Raw genomic sequence first — 21,135 nt, 5'->3', positions numbered from 1 at the left:
AGCTCAATTTGTTTATAAAGTTGTTTAAATTAGATATGATATGATATGTAATGCTACTGCATTATCTATCCTACCTAACTGTGATGGTCAACAATTTGGTTTGATAAATGTCAATTGATTCAATATGTACAATGTTGTCTTTTTGACAAGTCAAATCAATTTGATGCTCTTTTTTCTTTTTGTTTCAACAAATGGATGTATTCACACTGCCAGCACTAAGATTGAAAATATATATAATATATATTTGATGGAAATCTAGTTTGTTTTTTGTACTAAAAATTATTTGAGAAGGATATTGTCACGGCTCCTAATTGTGCAGTAGGTGTTAGATTTATTTTTCTCATTTGATTATTGAAACTTTATCGCGTTAATAATAAATTTCATGTTACACGTGTCCATAATAAACCATCAACCACCTCGAATACAATGAACTATCACATGGATGTAACACAAGTTTCTTTGGCGTAGGATTTAAGATGGGGCTTCAGATTAGAACCCGGCCCAAGCCCGAGCCCAATTGAGATCATTGATCCAATTTCTTAAAAACAGAGACAATAGATTCGTTAAATATGATAATAGTATCGTCGAATAAATACGAACAGAAACCATTGATTTGGGTTGAAATAAATTAAAAAAAAATTATCAATAGAACTAGTTCTTGATTCTGCGAGGAAAAAAACGTTTTCAAGGTACTAATTATTTGAAGTATATTATAAGAATAAACAAACCAAACCAAGCACCAAATTCAATCATGTGATTGGATCACAATCTTACAATCCAACAACCCAGTTGGTCCAAAATTTCATTCAACCCATTCAGAACACCCGTGTCCATAGAAGAGTACTTGAGAGAGGAATAATCTTTGATAATGAAGGTGTTAATGACAGAAAATGATCAGCCATTCAAATGCTTAAGAAAATAATGCTTTAAAAATGAACCTGACAGAAAAAATTACTTCACAATTAGCCAAATATTTGGGGGGGAATAAAGGGAAATAACTTGGGTTTACAGCACACAAGGGGGTGGCGCAATTCCTCGAGTGGACCAAATGAAAGTTCTTAAACATAACAGAGGATGGCCAAAAATACAGAGACCAGAAGATTAGAGAGAAGAGGTACACAGTAGTTGTCAGCTCCCACCTGGAAATTCGATATTTTTACTGGGTGCGAGTTCTGCTGCTTTCTGCATTCCTAATGGGAAAAAAGTATGGATGTGCCTGCATTACCATCAACAACACGCTGTTCATTAAAATATTGAAATGGTGCACGCTTATATCTCAGTACATAATATTGTTATTATGTAATGTCTATCCAGAACTTCTATGATGGGAATCGAATCAATATACATTCTAATAAGATATGATGTAATGACAGATGAATCTTACTAAAGAAACTTTGATGCCATTAGTTATACTGAATTTGAATGGTATAGAATCATGTTCGAGCAAAAGCTATGTAAGTCGATAAAGAGAGCAATTTTAAGAACTTGGGGGGTAAAATGGGAGTGGCAGGATCTTCCAACTCTCGAATGCATCCTTTGATGGGGTGCAGAACTTGTCAAAAGAATGGGATGGAAATGTCATGTTCATTGTTCGTTCCCCCAACCAAACGGCCACCAAAGGAATGTTAATAGTTTAATTGTGTGGTGTTATTCCCCCTCGCCATAATGAAGAAAATTGGTTCTCCAATCAAAATATATCTCAACCCAATACCATTACCAACAAACAAATGGAACGTCACAATAAAATATCCACATTATGTATTCAAACCCAATAGGGGGAGGGGGAGGGGAGGGGAATTGCATGAGCGTAGATTGGTGCAAGAAAGAAAAGAAAGAATAAAATGCTTTAGTGCAGTGAACTTTACCATTGCCTCTTTGGCAGTTAGCCTTTCTTGATGATCATAGCGTAACAATTTATCAACGAAGTCAACAGCCTTCAACGTAAAATAAATATGGTCATAAATATGAACCTCAAACAAACAAATAAATATGGTCATAAAAATGCTCAGTTACAAAACATGACAATTCTTTTTTTGTCTTTTACCTCGGGGACTGCCAGATGCTGATTCTCAACATTAATGAACTTGGCCCAAGGTTTCCGGCTATGCCTTTATCAAATTTATTAAAAAAGAAAGTAAGCAATAAGGAAAGAACTCAGTTGAAGTGGCTGATAACCAGCACAAAATAAAAATTGAACGCGTTAAGTCCTTGAACAAACCTCCCAACAAGAGCCGAGAGATGCGGGTCCAATTCTATTCGATACCTAGTCAGGTATGTGTTCAATTCATCTGTCCCCAACACCTGTCACAGCAGAAGACCATAAACATCAAGTTAGATCTAGAGCTCTCAAGGATAATACATTCACCCGTTCTCAAAAAACTAAAACCAGATGAATGACACCCATTTCTTTGAACTTCTCGACATACAGTGTGAACTCTTTTAAATTAACTTGCCTTTCAGCACAAATTCAAAAAAATATGAGGCGCTTCTCACACATAAAAACTTGGCAAGTACACATACGTAGGATAAAAACCTTGACACAAATTCTACTAGCTGCAAGAATAAAACAAAATATAAAACTTGAATTAAAGAATATTCTATACCTTAGCTATTTTAACCAGCTGATCATAATTATCATGTCCATAGAAGAATGGCTCCTTTCGGAAAATCTGAAAGCACAAATTACAAATTATAAGCACCAAGCAATTCTAAACAAGTGGAATCTTTCTTTAGAAAAGAAAGATAAACAGGAGGAATATAGAACAATCAAGTCATCTTCCATCTTAGGATTAACAGTAAGGCAGAATAATATCCTTCTCTGCAGAGCATCGTAAGAAAATACTATATACTAGATAGAGAATTTCTGTTTTATTTTTCTTTCCCTTTCTGGATTATAAAATAAAAATCAATAGGCAACAAGCAAGCACAAGAATCGTGAAAATATGTCCAAATTCAAACAAGACAACATTACAATACAACTTTGTTGAGGGCACCAGAAAATGCAAAGCATGCCACTTCAGAATTAACCAATACAACTATATGCGAACTGTGAAGGCCCCATTAACGTACTAAGTCCAGTTGTCCACTTGCTTACATGATAAAATATAATCCTACGTATAACTCAGATAAATAATAATATCTTAGAATTTCTATTAAAAAAATTTAACAATTCTCATCAAACCAGAAAATTGTAATATTAGAAATTGTAGGTATCAATCAATTACTCACCATTCCTGCAAACATGCAACCAAGACTCCACAAGTCCAAAGAGTAATCATAATCTTGCAAATCAACAAGAAGTTCTGGACCTTTAAAATATCTGCAAATACTCAACAAAATAATGAAAGGAACATATTGATCCAAAATCATTCAAAACAAACCTCAAGTGCCACTAAATAAATCATAATATATTAATTTAAATGCGAAACAGATTCACAAAGAGAATAAACAACCAACCTCGAAGCAACACGAACATTATACTCTTTCCCAGGATGATAAAACTCAGCAAGGCCCCAATCTATAAGACGAAGTTTACGTTGCTCGTGATCAATCATCACATTATGAGGTTTGACATCTCGATGCATAATTCCTTGTGAGTGGCAATAATCCAATGCCTATACAAAGTTTCAAACAACATGATGCACCAAGAGTCAGCAAAATCAAATGAAAACTATGGGGTCGAGGGTTGATGATTAATTAAGTAACTGCAAAACAAGCAACGAGTCAGCATACAGAAAGATGTTTACTTATCATAACAATAAAAAGGATCAGAAACAATATGCTTGCCTTTAGAAGTTCATATATGTAATAGCGAATATCAAAGTCTGAAAGTGTTGGGTAAAGAACTTTAAAATCAATATTGTTCACATGCTCAAATATAAGACTAGGGGTCTTCGATTGCTGGTCTCGAACAATATCAAGCAACTTCACAATATTTATCCCTCCACAAAGATTCTGCAGTATTTTTATCTCCCTCTTAATCTGCATTGAGTACACAAGCAGAATATGACATCTTAAGGAAACAATAATTCCTAATAAATAAATAAATAAATATTTAAAAAACAGGTCTTTGCAAATTCTGAAGGACTTCAAAGAATGCTCAAAAGATGCTAGACAAAACATTCAACTTGATAATTAGCTGCAGATAACTTTAAAGGATTTGACTTCAACCATAAAAATATAATAAATAAAAAAACCATTATGCATGTGTGAGCACATACATGTGAGTCTGGTAATCTGACTATTGGAGGCCCAAGAATATTCCATAAGAAAAGAAGCAAATTCTTCAATTTTACAAAATTTCCATTAACAGGAATGATGAATACTAGCACCACTTTGTACGATATAAATCATCCTAAACTATGCCTAATCACGTAAATTATCTTTCCCATGAAGTGATCATTCTCAATTGATAATTCATTAGTTTGGACGCACGGTTTCATCCAGATACTAAAAAAATAACTAATGCTGTTGTTTAAAGACATAATAAATGACAGTTAACACTTAACAGTACAGACTACATAAAAATTCATGAAAAAATTCATATGCTTACTCTTACAATCAGAGTGAGTCCCTTGAACAGAATACTTTTATTTCTACATCTTCGTACCACTATATTGGATTTTATTAAACAAAATGATCTGTTCAAATGTCCTTTGCTTAATTTTTACAGGTTTACGTATCTTTTTCATTTGTTTTTTAGTTTAAATGCAAGCACATGAAGGTTTACTTTACAAAAAATTATCAATTTACTTTTTCCTCGATTTCTTTACTAAACTAAACATGACCTCACGTGTCCATTGAGTATCTCAAACATGTTCAATGAAAAAATTGGACAGTTTAAATTTGTATTACAGAACATGAAGCCCAACTAAAAACTCAAAATAGTGACCAAGCTTCATAGATAACAACCAAGACAAAACCAAATGCACATTTGGGAAGCAAGAAGCAACCAATACCCGTTAGTTCACAAAAAAAAAAAAACAAGAAAGATCAAATGCTAACACTAGCTACGGCAACTACTCTACTATAAAAGAATAAAATGCAGTCTGTCTCCCAATATAGTCTTTCCTATTGATAATGAGGCAGCAGGCACCTCTATTACATTACAAGGACTACAACACAACAATGACAACCTCCATGCAATAGAGATGAGAAAACAAAACTTACCTTTTTCTTCTTCACAGGTTTAAGAATCTTTATGACACATTTCTCATTCTTGGTGCAGTGAACACCCTCGAACACCTCACTATATTTTCCTCTCCCCACCTTCCTCACGACCTCATAATCATCTTGGTCCCTGTAAAATGAACCATGTCATCCAAAGATAAGGCAACATTAGTGTTATCCAAATGTGAAACTTCTATTCCGAAATGAAATGCATAATCCATCCCACGAATGCAAAGTTCTTGAGGCTAAAAGACATGGAAGCAAACATATTCGTATAAGCTCGTGCAATTGACGTCTAAAGAAGTAGTAAGCTAAAGTCCCCATAGATTTTGCAACCCAAACGGAAAGCAATAAATTTTACATTAGGACATGGAGTTAAGAGGATATAAGACGTTCCAATACAAACCAAGCGATACCCATTTCCGCCCCTGCTCTTTGTTCCTGTGAAGCTAAATTCGAAAAAGTTATCCCTAAAAAACAAAAGATAGGGAAGAAAAAAACATTACCCCCACTGGACGGTGAGGGACTCGTAGTCCCAGTACTCCTTAGGTCGGATCACGTTAACGTCGGCATAAACCCTAGCCTTAGAGGGAGCGCCAGGGCGGCGAATCGATTTCCCGATCTTCTGCGCCAGGGTTTCTTGCGGGGACGGAGAACGGAGACGCGGCTTGGTCCCGTGCGGGGGGGAGTGGTGGTGTTGGGAGCGAGAAAGCAAGGCGGCGGAGAAAGCAATCCGGCGGAGGAGGAGGAGGATTTGAGGCAGCGATTGGCGGGCAGAGATGACGGATAAGAGAGGCGGAGAGAGCACGGAAGAGAGAGGCGTGTGGTATTTTGGAGAAACTTTGAAATTGAGCGGCCTTATGGCCATCAAATCGCTGATTGAAACCAACAACTTTGCAGCATCCCCGACTCAAATACCCCCTTTTCTTCTCTATCTTATCTTTCTTTACCCCCCCCCCCCCCCCCCCCCCCCCCCCCCCCCCCCCAATTAATTGTTAAATTCGTTAGCTTTCTTTCTTCTCTAATGTTTTCAATAAATATCTCCTCTAGGCTTTTTATTTTTTTTAAGTTTATGTCAATTAGTTAATACATTTATTTCTTATCAAAATGTGATGGGTGGAAATCTTCCTCTTACATATTGTTGTATTAAAAGAAAAAGTCACAATAAGATGATGTGAGGTTTAAAAATAAATAAATGTTAACCACTATAGTTAAAAAAATGCTTAAGAATTGCCATGAACATGATTAAATTGGTTAATGTATATATCGAAAAAATTTGTGGATTCGAATCTCACCTCTACCTAACGAGAGCAAAAAATACAATTTTATTTTATTAAACGACCCATCGAAATTTTAAGTCATGTGATTAAAATAATAAATAGACATAAATACTTTCAATAAATATTTAGTATTGACTATTAAGTTTAGTATTAGCTTACTGGCTGTGATTTATTATTATGGAAAATGACTTGGTTTGTTTGGAATGTAATTAGAGGGTATAAGTTTTATTATTATTATCATTACAAATGTTTTTTCACTTGTTAGAACAATTCACGTATTGTTTTGTCAAGTACTAGATTAATTTTGATTTTTTTTGCTTATGATTGCCGACGCATTAAATAATAAATACTCAATTGATACGTGTGGGATAAATGAAACAAAGGCATGTGAGCATTCCATGTCTAGTAGCGTGATGAAACTTTCCACGTTACATTATTGTAGTTTTCTTTGATAATAGGGGTCCGTGGTCTATTTGGAAGAGTTAGGTAATATATGTACTTTATTCAAGATTATGTTTTTTTGTTCTCCTTTTTGATAAATGCAATTAACCGTCGTAGATTTAAAATCAAGTAACCGAGGCATCACATATCCTTTTAATTTGGGCGGGTTTATTTTGATCCCTGAATTTAATTAATGGTTAGTTAAAATACTTAAAATTATTAACTTCTTAGACATCTAATTTATACCTCAAATAAATATTGAAAGGTGTAGCCTGCAATACTAAAAAAAAATTTCAAACCGTAGGAACTAGAAATCAAAAGTTATAATCGAGTAGACCAAAAGTGGACCCCCCCCCATTAATAATCATTAATTAGTAATCATTATAATGTTTGCCAATTGCATAATAATAATAATAATTATTATTTTTTGAGTAAAAATTGGATGATTATTTTATTAACTATTGTTACGTAATTGCTATTTTATACACGTAGTTTTAGCCTATAAATTGCAGGCCCAACTACACTGCAAACTTTGGGTTGGGCCCAAACGTTTACGGGCCTCTTGCGAAGGACGAAGCCCAAATATAGAAACGACGCACGTGAACCACAGGGGCCGACGGATAGGTCGAAAATGGGAAATTTTGTGGTCTAAAGTAACGGCTTTTCCGACGCAGACACGAGATCTGGCTCTTAGCAAGCAGATAAAACGCGTCGCAAAGCGGGAAACTTCGAAACGAAAAAGGGAAGAAGAAATAGCCACACGACTTCCGCAGTCGCAGCCCCCATCCACTCCCAAAACAGGGTATTCACAGATTAGCACGCAGACAACTATGGCCGCCATGGATGATGTTAGGGCAACCTCGGCTTGGGTTGCTAGCCGCTCCTCTCACGTCCTTGTCGACTCTTCAGGTTTAGTCTTTCGCCGTGTGGGTTTTTAGATTTTTGTCTGTGCGATAATGGTGACGTTAAATGTGGGTGTTTTCGTTTGGTTTTGGTACTGCAGGGATTGAGAAGGTGGTGGATACTATCGAGTCGATTCCCAAAGTTGAATGGGATTTTGAAGGGATTCACTATTTTGATAATGGCCCATTAACTGTCCAGTACTTGTTCGTGTTGGACGCTCTGAATTTCTGTTTCTGGCCTGGTAACATATAAACACCCTCTATGTCTTTATTAATAATGGGCTTTTGTTCTCCTTTACATCCATTGGCTACGAATTATTCTGGCTCTGGCTTACTTCTTTTTGTCTCTGTTCCGAATCTTTATGGTTCAATAGTTACAATTGTTCTGCTGCTTCATTATTGTTTCGCAAATTCCCTATTCTGTTGATTTGGTATTTTGCTGTGTGGTCGATTCTCCATCTTCTGCATTTTGTTATTTTAAATCTTCACTGAATATCAACTCATACAGAACTTCCCTGGTTCCAGGATGCCGATATCATAAGATAAGATGTACGTCGTCGAATTGAGCATTTGATTTTATTATTATGCTGAATGTTATGCATTAGCCGTTCCAAACATTCTTGACAGCCATGGAAACTCGAAGCCAATGATCAACGACTGATTAGCACCATTAGGAAACAGATCAGAAAAGCTCGTTAATCTTTCAAAGTTTGTGTAAAGAAAAACAGTTTTAACTTTAAAGATTCAATAAGATTACACCCTAAAGCGTCTACAAAGGATCTAAATGTTATTGATGGTCTTAGGATTTTAAAGGTATTCTAGAATCAATTCGAATTTAAACGATAAAATTGAAGTTCTTAAGCAACACGAGAGTTGGAGCAATTTGACATCTGTTGCAGAGGACGATGGACTGAAAAGGAAAATGCTACTCCTTTTCTTGCTTAATTGCATTGGCTATTGCTCCTGAATTTCTTCTGTGTATTCTATGGTTGACATATATCGATATATTTTGCTTCAGTAACATTTCTTTCCTTCGGCTACAGATAAGGACTTGAGCTATGATCACTTGGCCTCGGGACTGAAGGCTGCTCTTCAAAATGACAAGTCAGCGTTTGATGCCGATCGCCTGCAAAAGTACACTGGCAAGTCACAAATGATATCATCTTAACCAGATAGTGTTATTTCATTATTTCTGTTACCAATGGGATGTTTATATACAATTAGGTCCTCAATTACGTGAGCTGTTGAAATGGCCTAGACCACTTCCTTTAGAGGACGAACGGGTTCGCTTGCTGCACGAGGTGAAATTATTTTTCCTTTAGTGGAATTAAGTCATCCTTGTATTGAATATATGTACGCTTTTGTTCAACCCATATGGACCCTGTTCTTTTGTGCGATTACTTATCCTTATACGGAAATACTATTATGATATCATTCTATTTTTTGTCTTAGGTTGGATTCGAATTGGAGAGAAGCTTTGAGGGTAAAGCTTGTAATATAGTGGAGTCCTGTGGAAAGTCAACTGTAAAGCTTGTTGCTGTCATCACGCAACACTTTCCCGGTATGAACTTTTACATTTTTCTACATAAACATGTTAAAATTATATGTAATGTAGGTGCTAACACTACTAACATCAGGCTTTAGAGACCACTCTCTCTACAAAGGCCACCAGGTATTCCTGTACAAACGAGCTCAAATATTTGCAGCTGACTTGTGGGGTGCATTCAGTGGCAAAGGATATGGAGAATTCAGTGACATAGGTTCAATCACCATTATGGCAGACTACATTGTTCCTGCCGTACTTCGACAGCTCGGGGTGCTAAAGTATAGCTCTACTCTTGCTAGCATCATCGATGCTAACAGCGAAATTGGTCCGGGCAGTGAGGAGGAAGTCGAACTACGGGCCTGCTCTATACATGCAGTTGAGAAAATGAGAGAGTTGATCAGCCTGAAATCAGGAAAACAGGTACCTCGGAATTACATTATGTAGACAAAAGAACGTCGAAAGTGTTTCTATTCACAACTTATCAGCAGACAGAAACTTGTATAAATCCCGTATCTCTCTCTGCTGATGCTTTGCCTTCTCAGAATACTAAGTTTCAAGGATTTGGTTTTTGTAGGTTCTAAGCGTGGAGTTAGACCTCTGGCTTTGGTCTTTTGGAATCCAGTGTCCATCTCTGCCACACCATCGTACTCTCTCAATATACTACTGATTCCAACACTTTTTCCAATAGCCTTGTGTTATGCAGTTGCTAGGACTGGCAAATTTTGGCCGAAGAAGCTCGATGTAATTTGTAGGGATTTAGGATACATGGCACCACTTTTAGGAACTCTACAGTCTAGTAGCGATTATCAGAGTTTGAGTATGTATATCTTTTACCTTTATAGTATTACAGACAGCCAAACCATAATTAATTTGTTGTAACATTGATGGTTTTGAATTCAGACCTTAATTTCAAACAGAATGTATCTTTAAGGCAGAAGCAGAGGAACAAAAAAGAAGAAATTGAAGGGATCCACATCCACCTTGTTTAAGTTGTGGCGCTGGGGTTCTTGGTGGTGGGCAAATTCCCATCATAGCTGCATTTCAGGACGTCTGATCTTCTAAGTAGTCGAGGTCCAACTGGAACTTTACTCGGTTTTGGGCGAATATCCTGCTCATTATATCAATGCAATATTCTCTCTCAACTCCATTCCAAATACGCAATCTAGACTTGTTTGAAATAAGCCTCCTCAACATATTAATTCTCTCAAAACTTATCATGTGTTTTAAAGTGGTAGATGGACTATTAATGCGAAAGACAGTTTTTTTATTTAAATTGAATCGAACCAGTTGGAGAATGGAGGCTACCTGATCAAAAATGGCGGTGGGGATCGCCAAGGTAGCCACAGCATTTGGTGAATCAACAATCCCGGAGATTCTTCCTTCGCAGGGGCAGCATGACAGCAGCAGATAAGCCTGAATTTCACACATACTATATTCAATATTCGTATTCACTGCACTGCGCTGCACTGCATTTAGTTTTTTGGTTTGTGTATGCATCTCAGGTGTTTGTGATTTTCTTGTGTGAGTGTGAGTTCTAGAGGTTGTGATAAATGGAAGAGATTTATTTGACCTGTTCCTTCGAGTAACCAAATTTGGAAAGATAGTCGATGGCGTTGAGGACAGCGCGCTTGTAAGCTACAGTGGCATCGAGAAAATGCTGCCTCCCACTTTCATCCACGCTGATGCCTTCAAAAACCAGCCATTCTGAGAATCTTGGTTCAACTGGACCTATCTCAAATATTGGGTTTACGTGCAGAGGAGTCGGCCCCATTGGTGTGAGGTACTCTTTCATTCCGCCACTTATGATATCACACCTGAGAAAGAAGATGAGCAAGTAAAATATTATTCGTAGTTCTGAAGCAGAAAAAAATGACAGAGATCTGAATAAGTAGAGAAGCCGAATTTACTTGAGCTCTAGAAAACCGCTCATTTCAATTGCTCCACAGAATGAGACTTCACCATCTCCTTGCGAGAAGTGCATGTCACCCGTACTGAAGTTTGCCCCTTCCACGAAAACTGGGAGGTATATTTTTGAACCTCTACTGAGGTTTTTGATGTCACAATTTCCACCATTTTCTCTCCCTGGGATTGTTCTTGCCGCCTCATTGGCAATTCTTTCCCATTCTTCTGTGCCCTCTCTGATCTACTCACAAGCAAAAGCATGGAATTTGGCCATTATTTTGCTCATTGAATTTGGAATTTCGAGCAAGATGGTAGTTTTATGATCATACCTTTCCAAGAGCGCAACCTTTCGGTGATGGTAGGTTTGCCAATGGCCGTGAATGCAAGACCTCACAAAGCTTTAGAGTCTGAAGCCCGTTTTCTTGGACGTGCCTTTCCCTTTCATTCCAAATACTCAGAAGCTCTGCCGATGGTGCAGTTCCAATCACTCCAGGGTGAGTTAGACCTGGAAATCGAACTCCTGGAAGCTGTATACAGTTCATCGCCATCCATAGTTATAGTTTATAGGAACCATTGATTCAGGTTGGAGCATTTACCTGGGATTTGAGGAGAGTATGCATATATTCCTTCAAAATACCAAATAGCTTTGGTGGCACAAGGAAAATGGTCGGTGAGAAAACCACCTCCATTTTCTCTGTCAAATGTTGCAGTATAACCCCATTCATCTCCTGGAAGAGGACCCAAGTTGCAGATTTCAACTACAAGTAGATCTCCTGGCTTGGCTGGAACTCCATCCTTGTCCACAACTCTAATTGGGCCACTCAGGTAATGGGTCTGGCCACGATTGAGAAACACAACCACCCATTGTTAGCGACTGAAATTCATCTTCTTTGGAGCTCTATATTCATTCAAAATCAGCTTATCATTCTAGTTAACCCCGACTCTGTACAACTAAAAGCTTTACGAATTATCAGGCTGATTAATCAGGAGCTCAAAAGGGCAGTAGAGATGGTTTAAGGTTCATTATTTGTACTTACAATTGAAAGGTCAATAGACTGTACATCACTGGCTGAGTCATTATCTCCAATGACACCTCCAGTCCAGTCCACCATCTCAACCCTGAAGAACTCATCGGTTTGAACCTCTGCAACTGGGGGTATAAGTGGGTGCCACCGGTTGTGAAGAGGTAATTTTTGATCCCATGCCTTCTTTTTCAAGTCTATTGGAACAAGTAGTCTCGGAGTAGAAGGAGCCATGAATTTCAGGAGACACAGAAATTAGACGCCTAACTGGGTTTTGGTAACAAAGGGATAAGAAACCTAATTTTGTCTTTCTTGTCCATTGATGATGTTGACAGCCAAAGAATGGCATCTTTCAATCTCCAAACCGAGGATTAAATTGAAAATATCTAGGCTGTGATTTTTTTTTTGTTTCCCAACAGAGTGAAAGATGAGAGGGAAAGAGAGAGGCTTACAACAGAGAGATCAGAGTGTTTAATGTCCTGAGCAGAGTAATGACCGGTGATTCCTCCGCCGCTGAAGTCCACCATTTCGAGTCTGAAGAAGTCATCAACTCCGACCTCCGCCACCGGCGGTATCTCCGGGTGCCACCGGTTGTGAAGTGGAAGTTTCTGCTGCCATGGCTTCTTCTTCACATCTATAGGCACCACCAGCCTTGGACCATATTCACCCATATCCTTCTTCTTCTTCTTCTTCTTCTTTGGAAGTTTTGACAGAGGTTCACACGGTGGAATTACCGACCTTTTTTTCTTATTTATTTAATAAGGAGCCGGCTAATTAAAAAAATAACGTCTCACATCTTTTTTTTTTCCTTTTCCAGGATTTATTTAGAATTATTTTCCAATTTAAACTTTTAAGGTCTAACACCAACTCTAAATCTAACTAAAAAACGTATTTTACGACTAGAAAATCTCTATTTTCTGCCCTTCAAATTTTTAAAAAATCCAAAAGGGAAGATATATTCTAATGGTCTTAGTATTTTTGGTAGATTCAGGAAAATATAACTTAATGCCTTAGGATTTTAGCTCTATAAATAGAAGGTAAATATTCATACGCTACAAATCCTTATTATTTGTTATGCCCACTTTGGAGTCGGCAAAAGCTATACCGATCTTTAGTACTATTCTGTTTTGCAAGATCATCAATCCATTTATTATAGAAGATTAGTGTGAGTTTGGTGAGATTCTAGAAGACCAAATTTCTACATCAAAAGCTTTTCTTTTCAATTTAGAGGACTGATAAGAAAAAGAAACTATTGTGATGATAATTCTTTCATTTTTTTGAACCGTTGTTATAGACAATTAAAAAAAATGATGAAAAGAGTTTTGAAGAACTGCTTATTTTCTTCATTCATTACCATCAACTAAATACTCCTAAAGAGGGTAAAACATAGAGAAAATAAAGATTCTCTTTTGAGGACTCGTTTGATTACTTTATTTTTAATTTTCTACTTTTCAAAAACTTTGTTTTTTTATATATAATTTTAATTAAAATTTAAAAACTAACCAAAGTAGTTTAAGAATTTTAATCTTCAAATTGGTGAAGAATTCAAGTGTTTTTAAAAAAAATAGTGAACCTCAACGAATTTAACATTTTAAAAAAACAAACATGTCATTAAATAGAGTCTAAATTATCGTCCAAGAGAGGATAGAAAAATCAAAATTTGTGTGAAAGGAAAATGACAAAGTTTATAAGCCATGGAGGACCATAGTTTGAATGTTGGAGTGTGTAATAAGGATTTGTAATCTTTGGGCGTCACTATCAGCTTGGCTGTTCTTGGGATTGCACCATTTTGATAGCAATCTTCAATTTATGTCATTTTGATTATTGCAATGATTTTGGTTCCCAATACAAAGTCATCTTCTTTATTACTACTTTTACTTTGCCACCAAAATTATCTTAATTATGTATTAATCTAAATATGACACAACACAAATCAAAATACATTTCAATTTACACATTACAATAGTTCTAAAATTAATAATTGGTTTGTTATATTACTTTACTCTTTTTCTTGGGCGAACAACATGCTTTTTTAAAGATCCAAATTGTATCAAAGAATATTATTTTCCTTTATAACAATCTTTAACTTTTTTTTAGTTGATCCTTAGTTATTGGATTAAGTAATTACTTCAATTATTTGGTGGGATTTTATGTAAAATTAAACATTAAGACATGTTTACTCTCAAGGAATGGGAATAAAACATTTCATAACTTTTGATGGTGTTTATTAAAATATAGGAATGAAATCAATGGTAGGCCTTCAAACTTGGAATCTCACTCCTTGGTCTGATTCATCAACAAACTCATCAATTCCATTCTCATTTCTAATTTCACAAGATCTCACACATTTTCAATAATTACTTATCTTTGGATGAATTTGGTTAGGACAGAGACCTCTGAAGTAAATGAAATACCTGAGATCATAGAAAAATAAGAATTGATTAATCCAAACTCAATAGTAACATTATTTCTTTAAGATAATTTTGTTCATCTATGATACTCAAGGTGTTATTAAACAAATGTCTCTCAAATTAGGACGAACTACTAAGATTGCAACACTTCAACCACATGACTCAACGAACACTAGAGTATATTAATTTGAGCAATTGTACAAAGTAAAGAAATGGATGAAAAATTTGAGAGAATATATATATATTCAAAACTGAATAGTAACCATTTATTTATAAACTATTTATGACCCTTAAAATATTCACATCTATTCAATATAAATTCGTGTTATCGACGACGGTCGTAGTTTCTTTATTTTTTATTAAAAAAATGTAATCACAAATTCGGGGCTTTTAGCTAGAGAGAGTCCCTCAATGTTTTTCACGTGACATTGTTTTCTTCCTCCTATTTTATTTGATGTATCCTCTAAAGAAAGCGAGTGAGAAATATGGTTTAGGGTTTTCTTTTTCAATAATATCGACAAAGAAAATGACGAGAGAATGATAGCTATTGTCCATGTCGTGAATATATCAATGGCAAAATATCATAGTTGGAAGATGAATGGTATTTCATCCAATATATATCTTCGATTCTCAAAAGACATTATCTATAATAATCTATATATTATTGACACATCACAGGCTGATAAATTCTTCTTCCCAAATTGCCATTTTCATTGTGGGCACTTTTTGTTACTATATTGTCAATATTTTCATACTTGGTACAATGTACTTTGAAATTTATTAATACTATTAAATGTTAAGAGAATGGTGCGATATTCCTACAGTATGTGCCGGAAGGATAAAGATTAGGTATAAGTAGAAATTATCATTAACAAATTGATAACTATTTATTCTATTATGTTTTTCTTACTTTTTAAAATGGATAAGTACCAAAGTTTTATTCGATAAAATGGTAAAGTATACCAATTGGAAGATGATTGGAAAATTTTTTGGTACTAAAAGAGTGTTATATCTTTTCCATTTGTTACATGTCATGCTAATACAAGAGCATATAGTCGTGAAGTACTGTAATTTTTCTTGAAGGTGACAGGTAGGAGAAGGAGGGTAGCAGATAAGAAGACCACCTCAGCTGTGAATAGACTTCCGCATCTTTCCACGTCACCCGCCGTTGGTTCAACTGTCCACGCCATTCTAATGGAACGCAACTGGCGCCTTTGTCTTCTTCTCCCATTTAATTTATCTTTGAAATAATTTCAGTTCCAAAATTTTGTTTCTTTGTTTCTTTCTTTTTTTTTTTTTAAAAAAAAATAGTTCCAAAATTTTGTTTTCTGCAGTTTAATAATACCAATACTTTTACGTTATATTACTAAGGTTTCTTCATCAACTCAATAGTTCAAGGACAGTTTTTTAATTTAATAATAAACGATGGGCTAGAAATTGAATACGTTTATCTTTGGATGTTCATAGGCAAGTATTAGTTACTTGAAATTTGAAAATGAAGATCATAGTATTTGGTTTGCAAAAACTTTTGTAATTGGAATGAATAGTTTACGATCCGACCTAGGAAAATAAGCTTCATTTTATTTGAGTTACACTATAGGAATGAGGTTATGAAATTCAAATATTCACGTAAACATGAACATATTCACGTAAACATGAACATAGTAAATGATATCTACTCATTTTCTTGGTATGGATGGTCAATCTTTCTATATCATTTGTATTTAAAAAAACTTCAATATTTGTTAGTTCTTTTCATAATAATTTTGTTTTTTTAATTTAAAAACAATATTCATTTACTAGTAATTTATTTATTTTGTATTTTGTTGGAGTATAATTAAAAAGTGAGAGATCTACGAGAGATTATAATTTCTCTCATATAATTGATTATTTAGGTTGAATGGTTTTGGTTGGAAATTATAAAATCTGAACAGCCAGTAACACTGCTGATTGGTGGTTTGGTTCATGGTTTTTCTTTTTCCTTTAGGGTATCTTTAGTATGTTTTGGAATATTTTCTTTTAATATCTAAAAGATACTTTTAGATGTAAATTTTATTGTCAAGATACAAAATGCACAATAAATAAATAAATAGATCTAAATATTTTCAAGTTAAAAATATTAACGTTATATCCTAAAAACATAGAAAGATGCACACTACTAAGTATGTAGACCTTTACAAAGGGTCTTCTTATTCACCTCGTTAAAAGTGACAATTAAACTAACATTTTTTTCCAACTATAATTATGGATGTATCAACTTATTGTAAAGATTTGTATTTGTAGATACAATTTAATCTCAATTAATTAAGTTAACTAAAGAGTTTAATTAATTAGATAAATATTTTTTAAAGCTCGCATTTATTGAGGAAATTAATTTTAAAAAGTCAATAAGTTCCATTAGTCAAATTTGTGGATAAGGTCTACTGTTTATTATTAGAGAGGTTTTTTAAGTTGAATCGAGGAGGGCTGGGTTGGGCGTGTGGCCCGTAAAGCTAATGGAAGAATCCATGAAGAGTTAATGCAATAGTACCACTATGGTCCATCCCTAAAAACTTAAAAAGAGTTTGAACGCAACCAAATCAAAGGGTTTTAATGCATTTATTAATACGGACCCTTGGTCCCTTCAAGTTGTCACACCCACGTAATAAGTCTTTTTTTAGTACAATAAATGAAGAGAGAAGATTAATTCAAATATATGATCTTCGAATTAGAGACAAATGTCAATTACCACTTAACTAAGTTTAGGTTGGCTACAATAAATCTCTATTATTTTTAATTTCTTTTTTATAACTCCCGAATCTTTTGACAACAGGAAAAGATGGATTTTTGTTTTTCTAATCTCTTTTATGTCCTGCTTTCTCACTAATTTTTTTCTTTTGAAGGGTCGTAATAAAGAAATCTTTTTCAATGTTCACACTACCATCTTCTAAGTTGTCTAGAAGAAAGTCTTGTAGTACTAAATCTAAATCTATATGATGCAATTGTTTATACTTTATCTTTTTCATATGCATTCTTAATTACAGTGAAACGGATGCAACATAAATGTATTAGTTTAAGCGCTAAATCTTTATACCCATTTGATCGTGGCCTAATTTGGGGAAGAAAAAGTTGGTCATACTGCAAAACCAAAAATAACTAAAAAAAAAGATTTAAATGCCTTTAATCAATTGTATTATTAATTTTGGTCCTTCAACTTTTGAAAATTTTAGATTTAGTCCTTAAATTTTTACTCTTTATATTTTGGTCTTTCAATTTTTAAAATCTTATTCTTACTCCAACTTTTATTAAAGTTCACACTAATCCCTTTAAAAATGCTTTAAGAGTCGTAGCTTCATGTGATATATTTTACATCACCATATCTACCTAAGAGATTAAATATGAGTTTAATAAATAAATTAAAAAATAACTCACTTATTACTTTCTTCCAAATACAATATGTGACTCTTATCCATCGTTTGTTGAATTAAAAAAAATAGTTTAATAAAAGTTTTAAAAGTTAAAATTGAGATTTCAAAAGTAATTAAATAATCAAACTAAAATTTAAAAAAAAAAATAGAGATTAAATTTTAAAAAATTAAAAGTTTATACCAGGTTAAATATATCACATATTCTTTTATATAGGTGTTAATTTGATTTTTAATATTTTAAAATTCTTAATTTACTATTGATGTATTGAAAAATTTTAAATAGATTATCCAGAAACAAAAAATAATAATATACTTGTTAATAGAAAGTTACTACGTAGCTATTGACGTGTTTAAATATATTAATATTGTATCAAATTTTTAGTATAAAGACCTTCGGTGAGAATTAATTTATTACATTATATTACATTAGGTAAATTTTGAAAGATTGATAACAAAATCAAGAATTACATAAAAATTTATGTACTATTTTAAATATCAAGCCTTTTATTAGGGAGAAAAAAGATGCAGCTACCCAATGGAAAAAAGAAAGCCCAATTGTGTAGATATAAGATAACAAGGACGTTGGTTTTCCCTCGAAGGAGCATATTTTATTCATTATTTAAAAGAAAAAAGAAAAAGAAAATAGATATTTTATGGATCGTCCACGCATAGCATTGCAGCAAAGAAAGCAATATCCACAGAAAAGGGAAAAAAGGAAAAAAGAAAAATGAGAAAGAAAGTGAAAGGAAATCCAACGGTGGAGGATCGGGCATCCGCGGAGACACGGAGCCGCACCCAAGTCTTTGGAATCTCATCCCTTTGCCTCTGCTATCGTAAGCCAAAAGTGGTTTACAACTACCACGCGCTGTTGTGTGTCGCGTGAGCGTGAGTCCATGAAAATAAAAAACTAACCCAACCACAGTTAAAAAATTGCCGCCCTGTGTTTATATCTAACCCCAACTTATATATCTACCCCCACTCCCACTTCCCCAGATTCCTCTCACCCTCTGTTTCTCTCCCTTTTCATTTCCATTCCATGCGACCCGCCGTCTCGATTTCAACGACCCACAATCAGATTCAGATATGAGTTGCAACGGCTGCCGTGTTCTCCGAAAAGGATGCAGCGAATCCTGTATTCTTCGCCCTTGTTTGCAGTGGATTGACACTTCCGAAGCCCAAGGCCACGCCACCGTCTTCGTCGCTAAGTTCTTCGGCCGCGCCGGCCTTATGTCCTTCATCTCCGCCGTCCCTCAATCTCAAAGACCTTGTATGTTTCTTTTTTTTTTTTTCTCTTTCTTTTTCTGATGCTGTGGCCTGTGGTGCTGATATTACTTTTCTGTTTCCTTCAGCTCTGTTTCAGTCCTTGTTGTTCGAAGCCTGTGGACGGACGGTTAATCCGGTGAACGGAGCCGTTGGCCTTCTTTGGACTGGGAACTGGCATGTCTGTCAGGCGGCGGTGGAGACGGTGCTGCGAGGAGGTACTTTGCGCCCGATGAACGAGTTTCTCGCCGGAGGAGGATCTCCGTCCGACGAAACGTCGTCTGAGGCTGAAGTGGCCTGTACCGACATGTGGAAGCTACGAGATTCTTATCCCAATTCTCGATTCTCCAATTCGCGATCCAGGCTCTCTCCCAAGCGGAAGCGATCGGATCAGGAATCCACGACGAAGCAGCAACTCAACGACCTAGATCTCCGCTTGACGCCCATTTTTCCGGCGAAATCGACCCGGCGGGCGGGAACTCCGTCGATGAATTCGGAGGAATCCGAGACCACCACGTGCTTCGAGAGCGGCCTCGGGGATCACCATCATCATCAGTATCCACAACCAGAAGGCGGCCAACGGAAGCTTCTGAATTTGTTCGTCTAAGAGAGCTGAATCAAGAAGAAAGAGATTTCAACACGGTAGCTTGTTTCTGTGAATCTGAGGTTCAGACCCGCGAAGCCCTGTTGTAAAATCCAATCTCCATATTTGGCCATTTTAAAATTTTTTATTTTTGTTGTCGTTTTATCAAGGAAATCCGGAATTTTGTCGGGAAGTGAAGATTCCGGCGAGTTTTTGTAATACCCACCGGCACAGGATTTCACTCGTCGGTCGATGGTAGTAGAGAAGAGGAGTGAGAAATGAGCGTCTGTCGGTGGTCCCTTGAATTTTTTGTGGGTTTTTCTTTGGTTTTGTTTTGTAATTTAGCTGTGACTGTGACTGAATAAAAATCCAATTTGGGGTTTCACTTCTCTTTGTTCTCCATCTCTCCCTTAAAAAGTTAAAAATGCAAACGCTTCATTCTCCCATTTCTTAATCCTTCCTCGAAGTTAGAAGAAAGTAATGATAGTTTGGAAGTTCCGTGCGGGTCAATACTTGCGGGCGGCAGGCGCCCCAACTCAACGACATGTCGTACCGCACCTGATGATTCAATATGAGCCCATGTTGAGTCAAACGAGCCAGAGCCACCGCATTGATTGGACTCTTAATCCATCCAAATTTTAAAACGAAATGAAGAAATATAATACGAATAATATTATGGTATTTGAATTTTGAACAATATTTAGGTGTCACCACTCGTTATTAACCACAAATTAAAAAACAAAAAAAAGAAAAGCAAAACTGAAAATATTTTTTTGAAAGGGGCGCGTGTGAAAAGAAAAGTGGAGGGTTATCCAGAGGGGATGGGAGAGGAGACTGAGAGCAGCTCCCAAACCTTTGGTAGCAAAAAATGAATGATGAGGAGAGAGAGAAGCGGCTTTTGGAGAACGCAAAGAGACGTAAGGGAATGGCACAAGTTTGAGAAAAGAATTGAAAAAAAGAATGTGGTTTTCATGGTGGGGTGGGGCCCTCCTCCTTGTAGTTTCTGCGTCCCTTTCATTGTCCAACCCCACTCTAACCTTCACCTTATATTATATTAAAATATATCTTTCTTTTCTATATTTCACTCCTATTTTTCCATTTCCTTTTTCATATATATACGCATCAATGATATAGTATTACACATAGTCTATTAGAGATAAATGTTTGTCTGTGATAGTCTATCACTTAGATAATCTATTAGTGATAGAGTTC

General features: G+C 35.6%; 4 protein-coding genes across 9 annotated transcripts; 2 read left to right on the top strand and 2 right to left on the bottom strand.

Annotated features, from left to right (window-relative positions):
• Positions 1–844: 844 nt before the first annotated feature.
• On the bottom strand, positions 845–6,109 carry LOC111005613 (casein kinase II subunit alpha). The gene is made up of 10 exons (XM_088124228.1): positions 5,676–6,109; positions 5,170–5,299; positions 3,787–3,981; positions 3,457–3,614; positions 3,229–3,319; positions 2,604–2,669; positions 2,219–2,301; positions 2,045–2,108; positions 1,866–1,934; positions 845–1,216 (listed from the first exon to the last, which is right to left on the bottom strand). The coding sequence occupies exons 1-10, from the start codon at positions 6,035–6,037 to the stop codon at positions 1,157–1,159; spliced, it is 1,278 nt and encodes a 425-aa protein (XP_087980354.1). The 5' UTR covers positions 6,038–6,109; the 3' UTR covers positions 845–1,156.
• Positions 6,110–7,531: 1,422 nt separating this feature from the next.
• LOC111005615 (uncharacterized) lies at positions 7,532–10,257 on the top strand. The gene is made up of 7 exons (XM_022277186.2): positions 7,532–7,799; positions 7,894–8,034; positions 8,836–8,934; positions 9,017–9,093; positions 9,245–9,353; positions 9,430–9,758; positions 9,913–10,257. Exons 1-7 carry the CDS (start codon positions 7,721–7,723, stop codon positions 10,003–10,005), a joined length of 927 nt encoding a protein of 308 aa, XP_022132878.2. The 5' UTR covers positions 7,532–7,720; the 3' UTR covers positions 10,006–10,257.
• LOC111005614 (uncharacterized) lies at positions 8,473–13,009 on the bottom strand. 6 transcript variants are annotated; one of them, XM_088122067.1, is made up of 8 exons: positions 12,715–13,006; positions 11,837–12,074; positions 11,570–11,760; positions 11,246–11,481; positions 10,909–11,152; positions 10,644–10,751; positions 10,319–10,446; positions 8,473–8,918 (listed from the first exon to the last, which is right to left on the bottom strand). In XM_088122067.1, the coding sequence occupies exons 1-7, from the start codon at positions 12,931–12,933 to the stop codon at positions 10,324–10,326; spliced, it is 1,359 nt and encodes a 452-aa protein (XP_087978193.1). In that variant the 5' UTR covers positions 12,934–13,006; the 3' UTR covers positions 8,473–8,918; positions 10,319–10,323. The 6 variants fall into 6 exon arrangements, with proteins under 6 accessions (XP_087978193.1, XP_087978202.1, XP_087978198.1 ...); XM_088122072.1 differs by lacking the exon at positions 8,473–8,918 and adding an exon at positions 9,306–9,740; XM_088122076.1 differs by lacking the exon at positions 10,319–10,446 and having other exon boundaries at positions 12,715–13,008.
• A 6,049-nt stretch (positions 13,010–19,058) lies between these two features.
• Positions 19,059–20,308, top strand: LOC111005616 (LOB domain-containing protein 38). Its single transcript, XM_022277187.2, has 2 exons — positions 19,059–19,347; positions 19,430–20,308. Exons 1-2 carry the CDS (start codon positions 19,164–19,166, stop codon positions 19,945–19,947), a joined length of 702 nt encoding a protein of 233 aa, XP_022132879.1. The 5' UTR covers positions 19,059–19,163; the 3' UTR covers positions 19,948–20,308.
• Positions 20,309–21,135: the final 827 nt, after the last annotated feature.

This window comes from Momordica charantia (assembly GCF_013281855.1).
Source record: "Momordica charantia cultivar OHB3-1 chromosome 1 unlocalized genomic scaffold, Mcharantia_2.0 BLBB01000001.1, whole genome shotgun sequence".
In the NCBI taxonomy this organism is placed as follows: domain Eukaryota; kingdom Viridiplantae; phylum Streptophyta; class Magnoliopsida; order Cucurbitales; family Cucurbitaceae; genus Momordica; species Momordica charantia.
This window is presented reverse-complemented; position numbering and strand designations above follow the sequence as displayed.